General features: G+C 40.8%; 1 protein-coding gene across 2 annotated transcripts in view; it reads right to left on the bottom strand.

Moving 5' to 3' along the window:
• LOC127380557 (probable acyl-CoA dehydrogenase 6) overlaps nt 1-14094 on the bottom strand; it is a 74836-nt gene that overhangs the window by 54871 nt on the left and 5871 nt on the right. For both annotated transcript variants that reach the window (XM_051609705.1, XM_051609706.1), the window contains exon 2: nt 5144-5264. In XM_051609705.1, coding sequence (XP_051465665.1) covers nt 5144-5264 — 121 coding nt within the window. The remainder of the gene's footprint in view (nt 1-5143; nt 5265-14094) is intronic.

Below are 14094 nucleotides of genomic sequence, written 5' to 3'. Positions count from 1 at the left end.
TTGATTGGAAAGCAAGTATACCTCATAGGTGCTAAACATTGCACAGTACTGATTTACCAGTTCATTGGTATGTGAAAACATGGCACAATGGCTTCTCTTTCTCAAACTTTTAGAGCAAAACTTTTGCTAATTAATTACTATTGCACTTCTTTATAAGTGAGAAACACCAAGCAAGTAGTTCAGGTGGCTATGCTTAAATCTACTAAACAAAGGACAAGCACTGCAGCTGGTCCACTCCTACCATATAGAAATGGTTTGGGGCAAATTAATTATCTTCTGACAAATCTATCCCTTTTAGCTTCTATCCATAGATACACCTGAAAAAGTTTGTTTCCACTGCTCTTTTAGAGGCCAGAAAACCCCTGTTCACCTCAAGTACTAAGTCACTTTCTAATGACAGGATTCACTGCTCCCCCCAGGTGCTTCTTTTGCTCATTCCATGTAATGGTAAGGCTTAGTATTACAGAAAGGGAAAAAGAAAAAAAAAAGGGGGGGGAAAAAAAAGACAAAATATCCACACACACTCCTTCCAAGTGACTGTTCAATACCAAACTTTCATGAAGTCTCATCTTAGAACCACAGAATGGTTCGAGTTGGAAGGGAACTTAAAGATCATCGAGTTCTGAGCACCTCCCAGTAGATCTGGTTGCTTAGAGCCCCACCCAACTTGGCCTTGAATGCTTCCAGGGATGAAGCTTCCACAACTTCTCTGGGCAGCCTCTTCCAGGGTCTCACTATCCTCACAATAAAGAATTTTCTCCTCATCTCTAACCTAAATCTCTCTTGTTTCAGTTTAAAACCATTATCCCTTGTCCTCTCACTACAAGGCCTTGTAAAAAGTTCCTCCCCATCTTACCAGAGAAATGTATACTTGGGAAGAAAATAAAATTAAGTGGATTGTTGGAGGAGAATCTAGATCTGTATTCCCACGGTCAACACAGACACATGCAATAAACAGGCTTTCTTAAGGAAAGATATTGCATCATTTTCCAATTGCAGTGCAATCAGTCATATGAAATATTTGTTTTGTTTCAACAGATGCTTATAGCTCTCAAGTGACAAGAACATAGTGGTTACCATTTTCTAAATATATCCAGTATATATCCCAGCAGTAGGGAAGGAGACAGAGTAAAATTATACTTTCTCATCCATGTACAAGTCCAATCACATAGTTTCCTGATTTTCCTGATATGTTTAAGAACATATTTCTGCAATCCACTGCTAAGTGTTTGACAGAAATAAATGAAGCCTACTATTTGGTCATACTGTTATAATTATTTGTACATGCAAATGCATTCTGTTAAATATTCCTTCAGGACTGTCAGTGAAAATACTAGTGAAATAGCCAGAGCCTCATTGTCACTCATGACTCACAGTGGTGTTACGTGAATGTACAGGACAACAGACCCTGCTCTCTTGCAAACCTTTTGCTCCCCTCTTCTTTGCCTTCCCTGGGCCTTTACAGGATTGCAGTACTTGCTCATCAGCTGATAAAAAAAAATTAATCATCTCCACCAGCATTTGCAGGCAAGTAACAGTACATTTTGAACAACACAGCCTAAAATTTAGCAACAGTCAAGGCTTTGATTCATAAACTGTAAGATCATTAATGACTGCATAGATCTTTTCAGCTTTTACTCCAGTATCTCATCTAATCTGCACATAAAACACTCCAAAGAATATGTCCACTCCCCTTAGCAAAACAAACAACAACCAACTACCAAGACTGTTTAAGACATTTTTGCTGCTTACCCTAATATTTTCTGCCTTTGGTTTTGGGACTGTCAGTACCTCAATAGCACAGAAACTTTGTAATTTGAGGAGAAACACACAGTAAACATAGAAGAAAAATAATAAGTATTTAGAGTAATAAGAAACACACAGTAAACAGAAAAGAAAAATAATAAGTATTTAGAGATGTTGGGGCTTTTTTCCCCCCTCAAACTAAATACTTCAGGCTGAACTGAGTTATTCTGTAAAACACATTTTGCACAGAGCAAAAAAGACACTTTTTATGCATAAATAATGTATAATTTTTCAGCATGTATTTTACAAGTAGGAAAAAATTCTTAATATATCAGAACAACACACCCTTTTTCCCAAGGAAAAATCAGAGTATGCACAATTTTTGAGTTGTGTAAAGAATACCACAGCAGAGAAACAGTTCAAAGGGGAAACTGTTTCTCTGGCAGAGGACTGACAAGACAGTGTAGTAAGTAAAATTCACTGATCATCTTAAGGATTCTCCAGTTACAGGTGGTGGCTGGGCCTTGCCCAGTGTTCACAGGACCCCTCCAACTAACTGTACTGCAGCCACTATTCACTACAACCATAAACAACTGTGAAAAAATAAACAGGAAAAACTTCAACATGTCTGTAGCCGACAGCTGCATATGGTGGGAATTGATGTAGCCTTTGCAATACAAGTAGTGCCCCAAATCAGTTCTCCACACACAGAAAGTTTCCAATGATAAGGGACACATGTAAGGCACACTCTTTTGAAAACCTGACTCCCATTAAGCAGTTCATTGTTCATAAAGGGAATGGTGTTTACACAGGAAAAAGTCCAGTTTCAACAAATCTGAGCTCCAACAGATGTTTCCTTCTATCTAAGCAAAACAAGTTTATGACCCATTTCTGCCCAATCAGAAAGTTTCAAAATTAATTCTACAGAAAAACAAAACAAACAACAAAAAAACCACAAACCACCAACCAGAATTACTTGGAAAACAAATTCAGAAAAAGCATGTATTTCAAAATTGCGGCTGCTACTGAAGTGGATTAACTTGAAAAATTTAGTCTTCTTTAAAGAGAATGTTCTCCTCAAATCAATTTAACCTCTCTTCTCCAGACCTCCCCAACATCCCTCCAGAACTCCAAGCTGCTCTTGGCTTCTTCAGATTTCTTAAGAACTCTCTTCCTCTGCACACAGCAGTTAAGGAAGTGGCTGAGTGGACTATTAAAGGTGTATCTCTTAATTTTACTTTAAAATACTACCAGTACACCCTATAATGTAGTAAGCATAAGCACTTCGTAGAAGATAAAGAATTAAAGGCTTTGCCAAAGTCCTGCTGCTGAGACTGCACTGTAACACACCTGGCCATTTCACTTAGCATCATGACAAAGTTTCAGGACTTTCAGTATGTACCTGAGGGTATTATACCACTAAAGAGCAAAGCTGGATCTGGTGACATTCTGTTGCACAAGTGAATGCTGCAATGGCAGCATCTTCCACGGAGTTGGTGCACCTTCTGTACGCAACAATACCTTGCTCTATAAGATGAACTGAAATGAACATATTGTTGATAATTTTATCCAGTTTTTTATAGCTTTTATTAAAAAAAAAACAGTTTTTTATAGCTTTATGGGCCTGCTTAGGCCCAACAAATTAGATTAACAGCTATATACAAGTGTCAAAGTCAAGGCTAAAATATTTTTAATCCTGAGTTTAACGTGTCTAGTCAGTGCATGCAACCTTCTGTGTCTAGCTCTGCCTCCTCAAGTCCCTCCTTTACTAGATTTCACTCATGTTTTTTCTTGGCCTAGATATTTTGTAAGCTTTATACAAAGTTCCTTCCTCTACAGTGTTTTATGCACAGCATGCTCAGCACTTAGGTTCCTTACCCAGCCGAGGCCTTTGCATGTCCCAAGATACATCTAGCAACAAGATGGGGCTGTAATCTGGCAGCAATGCAACAAACCATTATTACTACCAACATTAATATTAGCAGTGTGAAGGAGACCCACTGAGACATATTTCAAATCTGCTTATCAAACAATTATAACAAAAGCTAGAGGTGTTCTTCTCCCTCCTTAAGTAATCCTATTGGTCCTTTAAATAGATTTTAAGAATAATCTCAAACTGTCAGCATTGTTATGAAGAAAGACCAGCTCAGAGCTAATTGAATTTGTCAGACAGTCACAGCTAAATGGTTCTGCAATCTCCAACAGCTGAACAGCTAGGAAAAAAACCCTTCCACATCAGACTGTGTAAGAACATGAAAGTTTTCTCTGAAAGTAAGTTGAAAAAAGACCTAGCTTGTTCCGCAGTTTAAACCCTCACCCACAGTTTAAACATCCTGGTGTGAAGTGGCACAGCTAAGGTTGTGCGAGCTGCTCCATCTAGATTATTATCTGCAGTTCACTGTCCAAATGTTGTCACTTCAGGCTGCTCTGAATTCACCACAATTGCCAAAGGTTTGCCTAGGCAAATCTGCTTTGGTTTTAAAATTTTAACCATGAGTAAGAAAAATGGGAAAAAAACAACCCAGAGGATTCTGCCAGGAACACACAATAATAGCATTTGGAAAGAAAACAAGTATATCCTACATCGCATGTGTCACAAACCAATGGTGACATAGAGGCTGTATTTAGTTTTTGTACTTATTATTATGGTATGGTATTTAGTATTGTGGTATTTAGTATTATGGTATTTAGTATTATGTGGGGCTGTTTCCCACATCATGCAAACAAAAACACTAGGGGAACATGTATTTTAGTCAGAGAGCAGAAATACCTCCTGTTCCTCTGGACTTCTTTATTTTTTCTTCCCCAATATATATATACACACACCTGAAACTTGCTCTGTCCTTGCTGTGTTTATCATCAGCCTCTTTTTCTGTATATGCTTCAGTGGGCTGGAATAGTACATTTTAGAGACAACTTAGGATATAATGGCCTAAAACCCACAGAAACCTCATCTTCTGAACAGCAAGACAGAATGAATTACAATGATATAGAGGTTACAGGTTAAGGAAGTATAATAAGCCAAATCTCACAACATTTCCAATGCCTTCAAATTGTGGTTTCTTTAACAGGGATTTAAATTATTCCATTATGTGTCTGGATCCAGAATAGAAGTCATTATACAGATTGTATATTGAAAATAGAAGTGACGTTCATTTCCCTGACCTTAAAATAACAGTCATGCAGGTTTTTAACATTTATATTTAGAAGAATATCAACTTGAGCACTCAGCAACAATTTTTTCTGTAGTTGCACAGTTGGTAACCAGCTGAGGGATATACGTAAATTTTGCACTGAATTCTGAACAACATTTTGATCTGAGGCAAAAGCGATTTGAGATAAGGTAATGAGTCCATCACCATCTATATCAATACTCAGGAGTTATAAACTGTCCTACCTGTTGGCTTATCCACACCAAGGAATCCAGCCTGTCCCAGGATTTTAAATACTTTATGTGCTGGGAACTGTCCTTCTTCTTCCCACTTGTCCACAAAGGGATTAATCTCCTTGTCAATGATCTAGATTTGAAAAATAAATTTTAAAAGTTATTAACACACTAATTCCTACAGAAGCACTATTGACTACTTTTTGTCTAAAAGAAAAAATGTACACAGAAAATTTTTAAAGCACATTAATTTTCTTACTTCCTGTTGGATGTCCTTATTCTCCACTCACCCACAACTATTACAACAGATGCAATCAGGCAAATATAATAATTCTTTTAGCAATTACCGATACTACAACAGGAAGTCATCATGGCTGGTTTAAGCCTCTCCAAGACCTTTGAAAGTGGCAGTTCCCCTCAGAATTTGTTACCTTTCTGGGTGCAGTTTCTAGAAAGTGACAGGAAGGAAAACCTGGATTGATCTTGCCAAAGAAGGTTAATGATCTGTTCCCGATGACTACATATGCTACACAAGGAGGCAACGAGGAGAGACCTCATTTCCCCTCCCTTTGCCTGAAACACTCTCAAGGACACCAGTGCTATTCAGGGCACTTGTGTCCAGCCTGCATTTAGACTTCCCTAGGATCTGACAAAACACATACTGGTCATCTTCCAGATTTTATAAAATTTCCATATCTAGTCCCTGCGCAACTTTCAACTGTGAAATTGTTGCACACCTTCTATTAGACAATGTCCTGAGCTGCTCGGCTACGGCCCTTACTCTATTCCAGCTACTCTCTTCCCTTCCAACTCTTGCAAGCAAAACACATCTGGAGTGCAGCCACTATGTTCAGTAACACTTTGAGGTTTCAGACCACAAGGGCTGAGCCCACAAAGTGCTAGACTTCCATGGCCAGGGGAGCAAAATGGGAAACCTGCAGTTTTGCAGCCCACCTCTGAGCCCATCAGTAACTCCTGACAGGAACTGGCTCCACGCCAAACATCCCCATGCCCTGCGTTGCACCAGGTGCTCACACTGGCAACACAAAGTGTTCCACACACCCTGGTCAGCAGGCATAAGGGTGCCCAAATGCAAAATAAAAAGCCACCCTCCTTTCCCCAACCCAAACCTAGCCAAAACAAATACCCATTCTCAATAGAAAGTTAATGCCTTTAATCGGTGACCACAATTTTACCACTACACTGTTTCACAAAGAAAGAAATTATTCTTCTAGGAACTTACTCTCCTTAGTCTTTTCTCCACACTAAATAAACAAGTCTTGTGGTGCTAACTATTTCTTGAGCTTGAAATAGACTTCTCTCCCTCCCAAACTGCTGTGCTCATGAGACCCTGTGGAGCCTTCTTCTGATCTATTTATTGCACATTCTTCAGAGAATTTCAGCCCATATATGGTTGCTTTCTGCTTCTCAGTTGGCCACAGAAATAAGGATACTTCACTGCTGGTAACAGAAAAATCACTTTTTCACTTCTCTCACCAAATTCACTACTCACCAGGACACTACCTAGGAAAGCTCACATTTAACTTCTCTATTGCCATATTCTAGATGCTTAGATTCTAGGATGCTGACCCTCAATGTTGAGTAACAGGTGGTGAAACACCTTTCTGATTGTTTGTAATAACATCTGGTACTGCTCATCAGATAACATCCAGGAAAATGCCTGAAGGAGGCTATGAACTATGTACAGAAAGGTATCCCAGTGTTTTGATGGATCTTGGCAAAAGTATGAAGTGAATGTACTAACAGAGTTTTGTGCTTGCTGTGGCTGGTACTAGGCCAAATGTTTCACAGCCTACATACAAAGCTACCTTTGAAGTTAAACAGATTCAGAAGAATGACTATGGCACGAGATAAGTTATTTTACATTATTTCTGCAGATTATAACCTGTTTACTCCTGTTCCTTTGAATAAAACATAAGTTGTTTAACAGAAATTATGTTTAACTATTACCAGGTGAAGTTTGCCCTGTCAAGTAAAACAAGATCTCTCTTGTGTGACACAAAAAACCCCCACCGACCAAACAAAAAAAACCCAACCCAACAACAAACCAAACCCCAAACCCTCAAAAACAAAACTAAAGACAACCTCACTGTACAAACCACAAACAGTGCATGCCTCTAAGTTCAAGAAAAAATTAGTATCAGAGTCCAAATACTAATATCCAGAGTTTTTTCTTAGCCATTAGACCATCCACTTTAAACTGTGTTTTTGCAAATAAATGAAATAGGTACTGCCAAAAGCTTTTACACTTTAGAAACAAATTGCAAAAATCTGACATGCTATATATAATCATGAGAGGATTGAGGGGAACACCTCCCCTTGTATAACCACGTACAAACATAAGCCATGCTGCTGGAGAACTGCAGCACTGGTCAACTGGTTGATGATTCAGTACTGATTATTGGATATTATCATCCCTCCACATAAAAGCAAACTGAAACATAGACCCATTTTTAAAGGGTCTGCTTATTTTTATATGCTTTATCATGAGAAATGCAGCAATCATGGGTGATAGGATTTAGACTTGCATCACTAGGATACTGATTATAACAAGACCTAACACTCCACCCATTAGAAATATTTTAACACTGAATACCGCAGATGCTATCTCACAGATATTGCCAGCCACAAAGGAAATCTTTTCACCTGCTCTAGCTGGCCAAATCTCAATGGCATTTGGGAAGCAAAGTCGATTTAGGAGCCAGGTATCTTTCCCACCTGCTGATAATGTACCAGTAAACCACAACAGAAACTGTTATTTTCCTGACAGTGAGGGCACGCTAAGTCTCACGTGTGGGACTCGGTGTTTTTCTCAGGCTGCTTCATCCAAACCACAAAGATGCAAACCAAAAGGACTCAGCTCTGGAGGCAGCCTTGGCTCCCCCTGCATCCCAGCAAGGGCGAGGGCTGTGCTCTGGGGAGCCTTCAGAAGAATGGCTTCAGGGTTGGTCTCAGCAGCCAATTATTTCAAAAAACATGGTGGCAATTTGCCCAGTCAGAAACTGACATTAGCCAACAAACTCACTTTGTGTTGAACAATGGTAAGAAAAATAAAAAGTGTTTTTATTTAAAATAGTTTTGACCAAGTTTTGTGAAATCAGCACCTTTAGCTTCCTGCTCAGGAACAGGGAAATCCAGTGGCAGGGGTGGGGAGGGGACAGAGACAGAAATTCTTGTTATTTTTGTTATAGAATATTCTAAACTCTCTCTAAAACAGAGTGATGAAAATACTTCCCCAAAATATTGCCAGATAATTGCACGTGTCGATTACTTTCTGCTGGAAGTTAGCATACTATTTAAACAAGAAAATAAACAAAAAAAAGCACATTTGGGGATTTCCCTTCTCATGTGGCTCAGTGATTTCTGCTGATATTGTACCAGCACCCAGCCAAAAACATTAGCAATTGCCATTTAATTATCACTGTATTCTACAATAAATACACTATTTTTACAAAAAGAGAAACTGCAATTGAATTAATCTGGTTACTGAGAGTGTGTAAAAATCTCCTTTCCAGCAATTAAAGATTATTTTCCATTATTCATCAGCAAGTTTACCTTCTGTCAAGCGATTCAAATCAGGAAGTAAAGGTCATGCCACTTGTACGCACTCTTCTTACATCAAGCCCCTATAATACTCTATACTGATAGCATATTTCAGCACACAACTAGCAAAATTATTATTCTTAAAAAACAAATTTTAAAAAAATCAATAAACTGAATTATTACAAATTGACAGAAAATTTTACTACAGCTTGCTGTGAGTTACACCTAAGCTGAGATTAGACTTACTTACTAGAAAACCAAGAGAAAATGTCCAAGAAAAGGTATTTTGTATTAAAAAGATTAAATGTGTCTAGTGGTGCCACATAACTGTGCCATTTTATGTTACAGGAAGCAATTTTTCCTTTAAATCAGGTTACAGTAATTGCACTTAGCTCTATTAATATAATAACCAAACATGACACAATTAATGGGACCTTTAATGTAATTTAAAAAGCAAATAAGTAAGCAACAAACCACTAATGACAGTTCTTCAGAGCTTATATCTAGACACTAGCACAACACTGACTTGAAAGGAAGGAGGTAAAAGACCAGAGTGTGCTTTGCCTTTAACCTCAGCAATAACTAAAGAAAACAATTAACAGCCCACAAAGCAACATATCTCCTTGTAATTTCATTCCTAACCTCCAGCAGCAATGACTACACTGCAAGAGAACTCAACACTGTATGGGTGCCAGAGCTGAGGACAAGACAGTGCTTTAGCAGGATATAAGGCAGAGCTGAGGTGGCCAAACCCGTGGTGCTATCAAAACCCACCCTGTAGGTGCAAGACAGCCAGGACCCCAGCAGCCACCACTCCGCAGCCAGCACAGGGCATCTCAGCTCCTCTTCAGGGGGGTCTGGCTCCTGGATAAGGAGGGCCTTATACAACCAAACAGCAGCTGCTCATTTCCCACATGCTCTCTATTTGGGTCCCCCCAAGGTATGCATCCCAAGCTCATCAGAATGAGTTTTCCAGCATGTATTCTCTTCTTGCTCCAGGGCTTGGAAGACATGGCTCTCCTCAACTCCCTCACAATTTCTCCAAAGCCCTAAACAAAAGTTTGGTGGCCAATCCTCTCCCAGGAATATTCTTCAGAAATGTAGGGAAAGGGCACAGGCAAAGAGACTGGAATGTTGAAATACATTCAGTGCAGAACTGGGGCAAATCCAGTATTGTGAGAGAAGAAGGTCAGCTCCTCATAGCAGCTGCCTACTGTGGAGTGACTGACACTTCTGCCATGTGGCAGCTCACTGATGAGGATGTTGAACAGCATGTGGTGGGCAAAGCAGGGTCCTGCAGTCCCTCCTGCACTTGGCAGATCCCTCCAGCACTGGCAGGACAGCAGCTGCTCCTGTGTTTCCAGTCCCCCTGGTACATGCCAGAAGCATTCCAAGTGTCCGGATCACCCAGCCTGGTGGTAATGAGCCCGGGCCTGCAGCAATTGGTACCCCAATGGAAGAGGTAATAATTTGATCGGGTCACAACATCCTCCAACAACATCATGTGCAGAAGCAGAGGCAGCATGTAACTTAGAAGACAACAACAGGTTAAAATAACTCGATCGCATGAAAGTGATTTAATCACAGAGCAGGCAAAAAACATTCTACCCTTGTGCTAACCTTGCCTGCTCATACAAAGTTGCTTAGTGCATTTTGTTCTGGCAACCGAAATCCCATACTACCAGCTTGCCTGAGGTCTGAAGTCCTCTAGAGAGCAAAGCTGCAACCTTCGGCTTCCTCTTTCAGGATGCATCACCACCACAGGGTGAAGGTTGTCAGGAAGTTTTGCAGAACTTTTTTTTCTGGGAATTGTTTTGTTTGTTTTTGTTTTTTTAATACTAAATGAAACAAGGGGTATAGCCTTCACTCCTTCTCATAAAAACATACACATTCTTCTTGGTTAGGACTCACCTAGGAGATCTATGTCAAAACTGACTCACCGCTACTCAAGGGGTCCTGTCAAGGTAGATGATGTCCTAGACACAGCCAAAACACATCTCCCCTTTGCATAAGGAAGGCAAGTCTCCCTCTTGCCCACAATATGGAAGATTTGGCATTTGGATACCATCTGCACCTCTCACTCTGTATTCACAATTGACTACCCTGCTAAACATATGGCACAACACCTGGGCAAAGGAGTGTCTGCAAAAGTTGTCACTGAAGAATTTGCCCTATTTGAGTATGGGATTTGGGACTGGGCCTCAATGGTGATAGGTATGGAAAGTTCTGTACTCTGAGCTGTCATCAGGCTATTGTTGGGAACAAGCCAAGAAAATGTTTTCCACAATGATACAAGGCTGAACTGAAAAAGTTTGATTTAAGCGTAGATATCTACCTCATGATGGTGTGAAAAAACTCTCATGGGAGGGGAAGCAGAACATCCAGATAATTAAAAGAAAGAACAATAATTAAGTAATTTTTACTTAAGCTTATTAAAGAAGCCTAATTCATTTTACAAATTCCAAAAACCAACAAGTTCTAAAATTATAATCTAAATGGCAGTTCCTTGTAAAGTCACAATAATTTCAAGCCATTATCAAGACACAAACAGAAACAAACTGTTATTAAACAAAATTTTCCCTTTCTCAAAGGGAAAAAAAAAAATAATTAGTAGAGGGAAAACCTTGTAACATAAGAGTTGGCAGCATACTTGCCCTCATCTATTTTTACAAAATCTGATTTTCAGGGTAAAAAATTCATGCAGTTTATGAATATTCTGCAATTTTGTCTGGTCTCTTTGTTTGGCAGTAATGGGACACGCTTCTGTTTAAATCACTACATTTCTTCCTTTTCATTGCAACCCAGGTCCTCACAACATCATAAGCATAAAGCAATGCTGATTATTGGTTCAGAAATTTGAATACTGCAAATCTTTTGGTCCCATACATCTAGCTACAGTTTTTTTACTTCAGGAAACAAAAGAAACACAAACCTTAATCAAGCATGAAGTTTCTGCCAACACTTACCTAAAACTTAAAACCTACAAGTCTGCTAAGGAGTGCAGAAGGATGTGCTGCGTCTCCACCCTGTGCAGCTGCTGGCATGTCTCAGAGCCCCACTGCTGGAGCAGAGGGCACACATCATCACCATCCTAAGAAAATAAGAAGTCCAGCTCAGGACCTGGGAGCTCAGTCCAGCTTAAGCTTTTCCTGAGGAATGAGATGCTAAAAGAACCAGCTCCAGCTGAGGAGGGACCCATATGAACCCAGCCAACCCCTTCTCCCTCCATATGTCCTTCTTCCCCAGACAGATACACGGGCAAACACTGCCCGTACAGACCTGAGTGTCTTGGCAGTCCCTGCACACTTGCAACCACAACCCCCTCAACTGCCCTATCCAAGAATATGGCAGAAAAGGGAAGATGCCAAAATTTGCTTCTGGACTCCAAGAACTCCTGCTGAAATCTGATCTTCAGCAGAGGATAGGAACAGATTTGCAAAGCCTCCTGAGATCAGGCAGTTGGTTCTGTGTTCAGTTCCATGGAATTTCTCTCTTTCACTTCCTTTGTGCACATGCAGATTGTATTTTACTTAAGCTGCCTCTCTGCTGGTAATGTCCACTGCATCTTCCATTCAACCACACCACAACAGGCAAAGCAACATGGCACTGAAAAAGCATATCTCTCTTGATACTCAACACCATGGATTTTAAGCCATGTTGTGCCCTGTGTTGGTCCTGGACAAGAACTGTATGTGTATGTGGTCTCATGGTAGAGGGAAAAATAGGTCAAAGAAATCCCCTTTTCTACCTTCAACCAGCCATCAGTTGACTGGGTTCAGACTCATCCACAGCAACAACAAACTCTGTTCAGAAGAAGCGTCCTTTGTATATGGTAACAAAACAACCTCCCCAGGTACTCTGGGAGGCCATTGACAGCATCAACCCCCAGAACACCTGATTTCACAGTTTTAATACTATCACTTTCCACATACACAAATTACAACATACCTAGAAACTCCCACGTGGGACTGTCCCAATCAACTTAGCCTTCAGCTAGTTATCTCACTGTGGCCCATGCCACCCCAGGCTACCTGTCTGCTGCAAGGCACTAGGACATTGTGGAATACAAGGGGATCCACCTTCAAAGGCAGGTGCCCCTGGAGTTTATCCATCTTTGCCACCCACACACTGCTTCCCACGACAGGGCTCAAGACTTAATGCAATACATAGACAGATGTGCAACCTGAAAATTGTGTAACAGTTGGAGACATTCACTGTGTTAAGCAATGTTGTATCAAGTGTTTGCTGGGCTACACGATTCATCTGGACTGACGGATTTTCTTCCACAAAACACCTATCTCCATTAACCGAGCTTCCAGTGTTCACTGATGCTTCTTCACCAATCAGCACCACAAGTGGCAACCAGAGTCTCCTGTTGTACTTCTAGGGCTTCCTGGTGCACCGGTGGGCCATGTTCAGACAGGGATATCTGAGCTGTCACACCTGTACCCAGCACAGTCCTGGACATAAGACATTGTTTGCTGACTGCATCCCAGAGTCCCACATCATGACTGAATCCTTTAGATAAAAGAGAAAATACTCAGTCCTACGAAATAATCCTAATTCTATTGCTGCCCTCACCTTTACTTTATCTTGTGTCACTGGAAGAGTAAAAATATTACAGAATTACAGAATTTTCTGAGTCAGAAGCACCTTAAAGATCATCGAGTTCCAACTCCCCTGCGTGGGCAGGGACACCTTCCACTAGAACAGGCTGCTCAGAGCCTCATCCAACCTGCTCTTGAACACCTCCAGGGATGGAGCCCCTACAACATCTCTGGGCAGTCTGTTCCAGTGTCTTACCACCCTTACACTGAAGAATTTGTGCCTGATCTCTAACCTACATCTCTCTTCTTTCAGCTTAAAACCATTACCCCTTGTTCTCTCACTACAAGCCCCTGTAAAAAGCCCCTCCCCAGCTTTCCTATACCCTTCAGGTACTGGAAGTCCACGATGAGGACCCCCAGAGCCTTCTCTCTTTAAGACTGAACAACCCCAGCTCCCTCAGTCTGTCCTCATAAGGGAGCCACTCCAGCCCTTGGATCACTTTCGTGGCCTTTCTCTGGACATGTTCCAACAGGTCCACATCTTTCTTGTGCTGGGGGCACCAGAGCTGGACGCAGTATTCTAGGTGAGGTCTCACCAGGGCAGAGTAGAGGGGCAGAATCACCTCTCTTGATCTGCTGGCCACACTTCCTTTGATACAGCCCAGGATGGAGTTGGCCTTCTGGGCTGCAACTGCACATTGGTGGCTCATGTCCAGCTTTTGATCCACTAGTACCCCCATTCTCTATCATTGTTCAAAGAATTATACTGAACTATCTGCTAAAGACTTGGACTGTCATCTGAACCACAAGAAGCTTACCCAAGATCTACTTACTGCATTGCTCCAGTATGGT

Source organism: Apus apus, chromosome 2, assembly GCF_020740795.1.
Source record: "Apus apus isolate bApuApu2 chromosome 2, bApuApu2.pri.cur, whole genome shotgun sequence".
Lineage (NCBI taxonomy): Eukaryota > Metazoa > Chordata > Aves > Apodiformes > Apodidae > Apus > Apus apus.
The sequence above is the reverse complement of the archived record's forward strand: the minus strand, read 5'-3'. Positions and strand labels throughout refer to the sequence as shown.